At 36.5% G+C, this 9,422-nt stretch overlaps 1 protein-coding gene across 1 annotated transcript; it reads left to right on the top strand.

The window, feature by feature from the left end:
- The first annotated feature begins 968 nt into the window (after positions 1-968).
- LOC100368284 (cytochrome P450 2U1-like) lies at positions 969-6,084 on the top strand. The gene is made up of 3 exons (XM_006818146.3): positions 969-1,333; positions 3,476-4,429; positions 5,824-6,084. The coding sequence occupies exons 1-3, from the start codon at positions 985-987 to the stop codon at positions 6,003-6,005; spliced, it is 1,485 nt and encodes a 494-aa protein (XP_006818209.2). The 5' UTR covers positions 969-984; the 3' UTR covers positions 6,006-6,084.
- The last annotated feature ends 3,338 nt before the right edge of the window (positions 6,085-9,422 follow it).

Below are 9,422 nucleotides of genomic sequence, written 5' to 3'. Positions count from 1 at the left end.
TACTCTCGGCTCGAAATAAAAGTGAGAAAATAAATTTTTAATAGCAATAGTAGACGTAACTAAGACGTGAGAAATCCACGTATGTATAAATTTCAAAATATATACATAAAGATTAAATTGAAAACATTATGTTTAACCATATCTAACAACAATGATTAGGAATTTTGTCGTTGCTTAGACTGCACTGGTGCCTCAAAGCTAGTAGTTTTGAAACCAGGTGTTTGGAAAAGCCTTAAACTCCGTCTGTTATCGTAGAGTGTACGGGTATATACAGGAGTATGGGACCAGAAAGCCTTTCAATCATTCAGGAATTAAGATTTTATTTTCGCAACTGTCAGACTGTGTCCAGCTATCGTCTCATAATTGGACACCACGTGGTACAGATCAACGAATAACACGCGTCATTGCAACGCATGGTATTATAATAAAGCATACTTGTAAACTCATTTTTTTTTCGAAAAAAAAAAATCTGCACAGAACAGAAGAACAGATTTTGTCAAAAAAAAAAAAAACGCATTGGAAAACTCGTTTTCAAATCGACGGTTTTAGAGCGAGTTAGACACAACAAATATTATTAATGATAGTAGTGATTTACTGTTTTGTTTAATTGACGTTGTCAGAGACCATCACAAAATTGTTGAATATTATTAGATACTTTCTACATATACATGTAGTCTAAAATTAGATTGTTTCTCCCACACACAATATGTGTGAATGCCACACACTTTCCCACAGACATACTACTTTTATTATGAATTGTAATTCCACTCGGACGTTTTCGTGTCCGTATATAAATAATTCGTCTCTAATATATTTGAATGTAATACACTGGAATATTCGTCATTCAAGATGACATCCGAATCACTAACATGTAAATACAAGTTTGGCACTATTTATACCTATGTCACGTGACTTAGAGATTTACTCAACCTGCCAGTGTACATACCACTACACTGCATTGTTCAGTTTGCACGTCCAGACAGCATGAGCATCACAATTCTAGCTTTCGACGAAATAAACCTACTGTTATGTGTCTTGATTTTGACACTCACAGTGGTTTATTTCTGGTTGCATAGACCTCAAGGCTTTCCACCAGGTCCATTCGGATGGCCAATCATTGGATCTTTACCGAGCATAATCGTAGAAGAACCATACAAAGCGATGGCAAAATTATCAAAAACATATGGTAATATAATTGGTCTAAAAACAGGACGTCGGTTGGTGGTAATCCTCAACGGATACGACACTATAAGGACAGCGTTGGTGAAAAACGCACTCGCTTTCAGCGGGCGTGAAATTGACACCGTACAACACGAAGTATTCAATGGCAGAGGTACGTAACACACATGCTCATAGCCTCTCAAGGTGCGCCTAGTATGTGACCCCATTCGGTTTGTCCCCAAGCCACTTTGTGATCTAAATAGTTAATGAGGGGTGCAGCACAATATGTCTCGTCAGCTCTATTGTAGTTTTACGAGCGCATCTTTTTCGCATATTGTTTCATTTATGCTTTGGAATGGTCACGTTCTCTTTTACAACTGTTAAAGGGCGGTGGTCGTCGTGTGTTTGAATTTCATCTAAACAAAAAATGTATTTTAAACGCGTTGTATAAGTCACTATGAGTCCTATATCGAACAGGACGCGGCGCGACGACCACCGCCCTTTAATTGAAGGGTGGTGACGTCGCGTCGCGTTCGATTCTTTGTTGGCGTAACTCCGAACGTGCGCCCGGTTATTGCATTATAATAATTTTTGTCACAGGTGATTGTTTATTATACGTCATCATCAAATAGAAGATGTTTTCACGTCAGCAATAATAGCCTTTCTTTTTCTATGAAAAAAAACACACACACAAAATGCCTTGACAGAAACAGTTAGACTATATTATAGTAAAATACCTGGTTTCCTTTCTATGATTTTAAAAACAAACTTTCTCACACTATACATTATGAAAAGTTATTGTTTTTTAAAAGAACAAAAAAATGCTTCATTGTTCCCTATACGTAATGCCTATATAATGATACAATATAGATTTAACTTTATAATAGATGATTGTATTCCGATATATCCAAGTTATAATCATTGTATTTTGTAACGAGTGTAAGGCTAGGTGTTTATAAATATTTGCATATTCGCTGCGAGCCCTACTTTTATTTCTAGATGCGATGTTTTATTTATTTAGTAGCCTTATAATTATCCGTCTATCTTGTATTTGTATCCTACATTACAAAAGCGTAATACTTGTGTGTAACATTAAAGGGCGGCAGTCGTCGCGCCTCGTCCTGTAAGATATGGGACTCATAGCGACGTATACAACGCGTGTAAAATACATTGTTTATTTACATGATATTCGAGCACGCGCTGCGCGACGACCATCGCGCTTTAACTAATTACATGCCAGAATCAACCACGTCCTTGGAAACTAGTCGGGCGTACTATTCTAACACTGTGTATAAATGCTTTATATCACATCAATATGACTGTGTTAGATATCAACATTCTAACAATGTGTATAAATGCTTTATATCACATCAATATGACTGTGTTTGATATCAACATTCTAACAATGTGTATAAATGCTTTATATCACATCAATATGACTGTGTTCGATATCATCATTCTGACAATGTGTATATATATTCTTTATATCACATCAATATAACTGTGTTTGATATCAGCATTTTAACAATGTGTATGATTGCTTTATATCACATCAATATGACTGTGTTCGATATCATCATTCTGACAATGTGTATAGATGCTTTATATCACATCAATATGACTGTGTTAGATATCAACATTCTAACAATGTGTATAGATGCTTTTTATTACATCTATACGACTGTGTTCGATATCAACATTCTACCAATGTGTATAGATGCTTTATATCACATCAATATGACTGTGTTAGATATGAACATTCTACCAATGTGTAAAAATGATATATATCACATCAATATGACTGTGTTAGATATCATCATTCTAACAATGTGTATAAATGCTATATATCACATCAATATGACTGTGTTAGTTATCAACATTCTAACAATGTGTCTGAATGCTATATATTACATCAATATGACTGTGTTAGATATAATCATTCTAACAATGTGTATATATGCCATATATCACATCAATATGACTGTGTTAGATACCATCATTCTAACAATGTGTATAAATGCTATATATCACATCAATATGATTGTGTGTTAGATATCATCACTATTGGATTACTGGTGCACATCGACAATTGGATCGTGACACCATTTATATTTTGAATTAAACGAGTCAAAAAAAAAGTAGTGTCTAGATATTACACACCGACAATGATACGAGTCGCAGTCTCAACAGTGAACAATGTGTGTAACCAATTATGGGTATTTGTGCAGATTCTAGTCATTCTACATTTCGATCATTTGCATAATGATTGATTGAACCCCGAATTACACATTTTATTTCTTACTTCTGCTTGCAGGGTTGATCAATATTGACTACAATGATGTATGGAAAGAAGAACGCCGATTTACTCTCATGGCTCTTAGAAAATGTGGAATGGGTTCATTAAGGCTGGAAGGGAAGATATTACGAGAAATAAAATATATGATGGCAGATCTAGACGAGAGAATTAATCAGCCTATTGATCTTCTTGATATACTCACTCAAACTCCGGCAAATGTTATTACTACTATCCTTCTTGGGAAAAGATTTGATAATAATGATACAACCTTTTTAAAACTGCTCTCCTTGCAGCATTCATTCACTAGGACAGTTAATAGAGTGGGAGCATCTAACTTTTTCCCCACATTACGTTTCTTACCGGGAATGAATTATGCAAATGAAATGCACGCAATTATCGATGGTGGTGCGAAGATTTTTCGCCAATATATCAAAGACTATATCCGCAATTTTGATTCAAACTCGGAGCCGCAATGTTTCATTGATATGGCAATTTCACGTATTGAGACTCTAGGTGACCACGCTACGATGCTATATGATAGTCTATCTTATACACTCTGGGACCTGTATTCGGCGGGAACTGAAACCATATCAATGACTTTAAACTGGGCTATGCAATACATGGTGTTGAATCCGAAAATACAATATAAGCTACAGGCTGATATTGATGATGTAGTTGGTGCCTCAAGACCGGTTTCCACAACAGACAGACCGTCATTACCTTATGTAGATGCTACCCTGAATGAAGTCCATCGAATGTCTACTATTGTTCCATTCTCTGTGTCACACAGAGTAACCAAGAATGCATGGATTAATGGTTATTTCATCCCGAGTGGTACATATGTTTTGCCGAATTTATGGTCAGCTCACCATGACGCTAATGTATGGGACGACCCAGAGACATTCAGGCCAGATCGGTTCATGAAAAATGGCAGTCTGTCTAAGCGTCTTGAATTGATACCTTTTGGTTTAGGTATGTCATTAACCTTATAGTGTTATATTACATGCTACAAATCACTTACCCCAACCCACCCCTAAGTTGTGCCAGAGATAATTTTACATTCCATCCAGTTACTGTTATTGTGTCAACAATATTTATATTTTTTTTATATCATTCGTTAGTTGAATCCACCAAGTAAAATCGATGTTGGAAATGAAAAGTCTAATATTTACGATACATTAAAATAAGAATGTCAATTGAAAACACGTTATTACTGCACACAAAGTCAATACCTTCTAATATACATTTTGTTATTCCAGCCAATTTAGCAATTGGTGGGAATATTTGTTTTAGGAATAATCTCGCCATAAATCTAGTAAGACACAGATTTTAAGAACATGGATGGCTTCGTATACGTTCGTATACCGAATTTTAGTTTACTGGTTGTATCATCTGGGGATTGATGGTTGTAGACATATTGACACTTTGTATTATTATGTTAGAGCGATAACTAATTTTAACAATTTTCCGCTTCACTATTAGCCATGCAGTGTGTCAAACAAGGTATAACTTTTCCAGCCAAAGTGTCACTGCGTTGGAGAATTTTCAATGCCATGAGACCCAGTATGCCTATAGATAGCAGCTATTCTATTCTTATTTGACTGTATGTGGCAATGGCTCTAACAAGCTGTTTGTCTTTATTAGGTCATATCTATTAATACAATTTTTAGGCACGAATTAAATAAGACAGTAGTCCACAATATCGTTTTTCATTAATTTCCAAATTACATATACATATTAATGTACTACCTACACTATTGTGCGAGATAGTATATTCCTTCTCAAGTTAGTTCATGTTCATGTGTGAGTATATATTAAGGACGACCTTAGAATTATAATTATTAATAATTATTCAATCTGCCGTTTCCAAGAGGACACGGGCAGTATATTATATTCGAAACTGAATTTATTCTGATAGGATACAGATACAGATACTTATTGGGAATTAATACACAAACAAACTCGTGGCTTTTGATCAGATTCTTCACCTGCCCACCTGCATTAGTCTCCTGACTAGTTTGACGGGTCCTAGCAGCTTTCTAGTAATAACATAGTACTCTCTAAGATATATTATATAACATATCAACCAAAGTGCATGGCCTATTTTTATGTCCTGTCTTTTTCGTATGTCCAAAGCTTTGATTTTGCCTGAACTATGATCCATCTTTAATCTTCGAGAGCACAAACTTTTCCTCTGTTAACTTACATCTCCAAGGGCATGATAATCGTTTGTTGCACCTAATGTTATATCAGCTTTGATTTGCACCACTTTTTGATATATTCTTTATTTTAGGATTATATCATCAAATATGTTACCAAATATATTACCAAATTGATTGTCACTAGCTGTTGTTCTTTTATTCCAGGTCACCGTGAATGTATCGGAAAACAGTTAGCAAACATGGAGTTGTTTTTGATCTTCACATCATTAATACAGAATTACAGATTCAGTATTCCTGATAATATCAAGCCACCAACAAGCAAATGCCTTCTAAGAGCAGTTAGTGTTCTTGACCCATATATAGTGCGTGTCCAGAAGCGACTATAGATGAATGACAAATTCATAGATGTTGAATTATGATTAATAAATAAAAACTGTGTAATTGTGTAATAATCACCCTACCTTACACTTTCGTCTGCAACTGTCTCTGCCTCTTCCCCATGCCAACAGACCCTCCTTGTCTCACTGCATGTCCTGGCATTTGTGATTTATCACCTCACCCAACATTATAGTTTCGCCTACTGCTCCCCCTTTTCGTCTCGCTCATGCATGCAACCCCTTCCCAGTCACTCTCTTGTAGACCGCCTCTTGTACAGCCGGCTTTCTTGTATTGCCTCTTATTCAATTGTAGCCTTTATGATCCGCCTCACCTAACAATACACACCCGTCGACAGCCCCTCTTAGCCACTCACTCATGCCTATCCCATCACACAGCAAGGCTCTGAGCATCTGCAATTTTCTACCACCTCATCCGACCTTACTATCTCGCCCACAGTAACAGAGTAGCTTTGTATGCAGGTTTTGTAGTTATGTTTTATGTTGATATTTTTCACTTTAGCAAATAATTTATGTTTGGTTTTGACTAATTTGAGAAATACCTTAGAAATCCAAGGATTTGTTACTGTTAATATGAGTCTTGATAAATTTTGTGAAAATCCTGTGAAAATGTCAGAAAATATTATGCATTGTTTGCGTCGTGACAATCATATATCTCAACAGTGGATATGATGTCACACTTTACTACCCAAAATGTCTTTGCTTGGGAATCAAGATGGCGGTCTACACAATACTGAAGATAAGTTGAATATCTGGAGAATGAAAAGTGATATAACAACTGTAAATTGCATTCTCCTACATTTGTGGAGCTTTTTCATCTGAGAAAATTATGTTGTTTGCCTTGACTTCCCCTTTAAATCTACCACAAGACCACAGTGAGCTGGCGTATAAGTGAAAATCAAATACATGCGATAAACCTACTGATATTTACTATATAGGACCCTGTCTCTTTATTCACATTCAAACCATATTCAAGACGTCTGCCCCATATAGTAAATATCTGTAAATTTACCACATGTATTTTGTTATCACTTTTACGTAGCTGACTAACATGTGTGACGTTATGGCAATTATACCAAACAAGTAAATTAAGAAAGTCGTAGCATGGGAATTTTACTCACTTGGCAGATAACATTAAACTGCAAAGCTACTTGGTGACCCAATAATATGCACATCAGAAGTTCTTCATTATATCGGTAGCTTCATTTCTAAACCAGTTAACAAGAATGAAGTATTTTGCCAACAGCAAACGTCATTCTACATACTTCCATACATTTCTATCGAGCATAACAATATATAGCATCAAGGCCATATGTCAGTAGCCATAAATTACGAGCCTACAAATAATATACGCGGACCGTTTTTATAACTAGAGCCCCAACGTGCTTCATACAGGGGAAGGTTTCCACGTAAAACAAGACATACATATTACCCTTTCATTTAACTTTTACTCTGTGGTGTCATTCCGCCAGGGTCAAGCCACAACACAGACCCTTTCAAATCATTTGCATGTATGATGTTATGATAATTATATCAACAAATACATGATTTCCACTATTCTATCTATGTCGCATGACATAGGTAAAAGTGTTGTATTCAACTTACACAGTAAAGTGAAAGTACACTGCAGTGTCCAGTTTGCATGAACATATTTTGGTGGTTTTATGCTCAGCAATTCTTAAGTGGCAATTGCAGGTTTTGTTACCAACAATATAGAAATAAGGTTTATACAGTTGTGCCAACCTCAAGAGTCTGAGGGCCAACAAACCTGTATAGTGACCGATGCTTGGGTCAAAATTGGTATTATCGAATAAGGTTTCTGATGACAACCTCCAAAATATTTCCCATTCACAATTAGCTATTTCAACTGTAGCACTAGTAACAAGTAAACACATGTTACAATATGAAATGCACGAATTGAAAACAAGTAAACACTACATAGCACTTAGCCTTACTGCACCCTCCCTTGATTTCAAACGGCTCAAAATAGTCAACCCCCAACTGTGAGAAAGGTGGTTCTCCAATAACAAGCATTTGCTCTGGTATTTTCTAGGTGCTCAGCTTAGCTCTACAGAACTTACAGGCAATTATAGACATTGCTTTTAATCATAACAGCAGCTCTAGGGGCCCAATATCGTTTATGCAGCTTGGTCAACGAGGCGTATCAGTTTTGTCACTGGTGAATGGTGTTTTGTTTCCAATGGGATTAATGCATGTGCTAAATGTCCCATACTCTCACTGTAAAACTGTTGTCTCTAACATTTCAATTTCACAGACATAGTTCTCCAGATTTCCCATTAACCACATCACCACTCACCTAAATCCCTCCCAGCCTCTCCCCTGCACCAAGATTCCCTTCCCGGCCACTCCCTCTCACACACCACCCCTCTCGGCTTTTTTGTATCACCTACTACTCTATCCTGGTCTTTTTAACACCTTGGCCAAAAACCTTATGCTCACGCCTAAAGCTCTTCACAGGCCACACGCTCTCGCACACTGCCCCTTCCAGCCTTTGCTATCACCTCATCAATCATTACCCTCTCACCAACAGCCATTCTCACTCGAAACAACAGCTCTTTCCCGGCTGCTCCCGGCCTTCTTGTTATTATCCCGGCCTTTGCGAACTTTTAGCGCCTCGCCCGCCTACAGCCCCTTCCCTGTCACACCCACAAGCACACACCACCTTTTTTGGCCTCAAAGAAGAATTGGGTTCCAAAAGAATCTTGTTTGTTGAGTATTTAGTTATTTTTGCCAGGCGCGGAATAAAACGTAAAACGTATAATGGAGTTTCTTTGCCAATTGGGTAGCTTTATATGCATATAGGTTTTGGTATGTTTTTATGTTTTATGTTCATATTGCTTGGGGTATTTTTCATTTTAGTAACTTAGTAATAACTCAGAAACCTAAGGCTGTGTTACTGTTAATACGAGTCATGATGAGTTGTGAAAAAATCATTTGAAAAATTTTGCAAAAACATGATTTGTTTGCATTGTGACAATCATATACTGACTGACAGGATACAGCTCTCTAGCTGTCAGAGAAATTCAATGCATTTTGACTATAGTTTCCAAAATCATATAGGTGTGAGCAAAGTTTAACCTAAGTTAAACACGTGATCGTGACGTTTGATATTGGCATAAGATGGATAATGGTTAGGGATATATTTGATCGTACAACTTTCATTAGTAGTAGTCCATGATGTTAGACTAGTGACCAATGATCGAACTATCTCTTTCAGTGACTCTCGTTAGGGTATTTTTTTTTGAGAGAATTTGTATATTTATTAAGAAGGTTGCAGTAATTGTTAGAAGGTGGGGGTATTAGGAATAGTGTCAATGTTCAAGTCACCAAGCATAATGCAATTATCACCTTTAGTTGACGATTGATCAAGACATTCTTCCAAACTGT

The sequence above is a fragment of the Saccoglossus kowalevskii genome, chromosome 11, assembly GCF_978046115.1.
Source record: "Saccoglossus kowalevskii chromosome 11, keSacKowa6.1, whole genome shotgun sequence".
Taxonomy (NCBI): domain Eukaryota; kingdom Metazoa; phylum Hemichordata; class Enteropneusta; family Harrimaniidae; genus Saccoglossus; species Saccoglossus kowalevskii.
This window is presented reverse-complemented; position numbering and strand designations above follow the sequence as displayed.

Excerpts from the sequence above, each read along its gene's own strand:
- LOC100368284 (XM_006818146.3), top strand. The coding sequence starts at position 985 with ATGAGCATCACAATTCTAGCTTTCGACGAAATAAACCTACTGTTATGT. Across the intron at positions 1,334-3,475 it reads CGAAGTATTCAATGGCAGAG|GGTTGATCAATATTGACTAC; the intron begins GTACGTAACACA and ends TTCTGCTTGCAG. Across the intron at positions 4,430-5,823 it reads ATTGATACCTTTTGGTTTAG|GTCACCGTGAATGTATCGGA; the intron begins GTATGTCATTAA and ends CTTTTATTCCAG.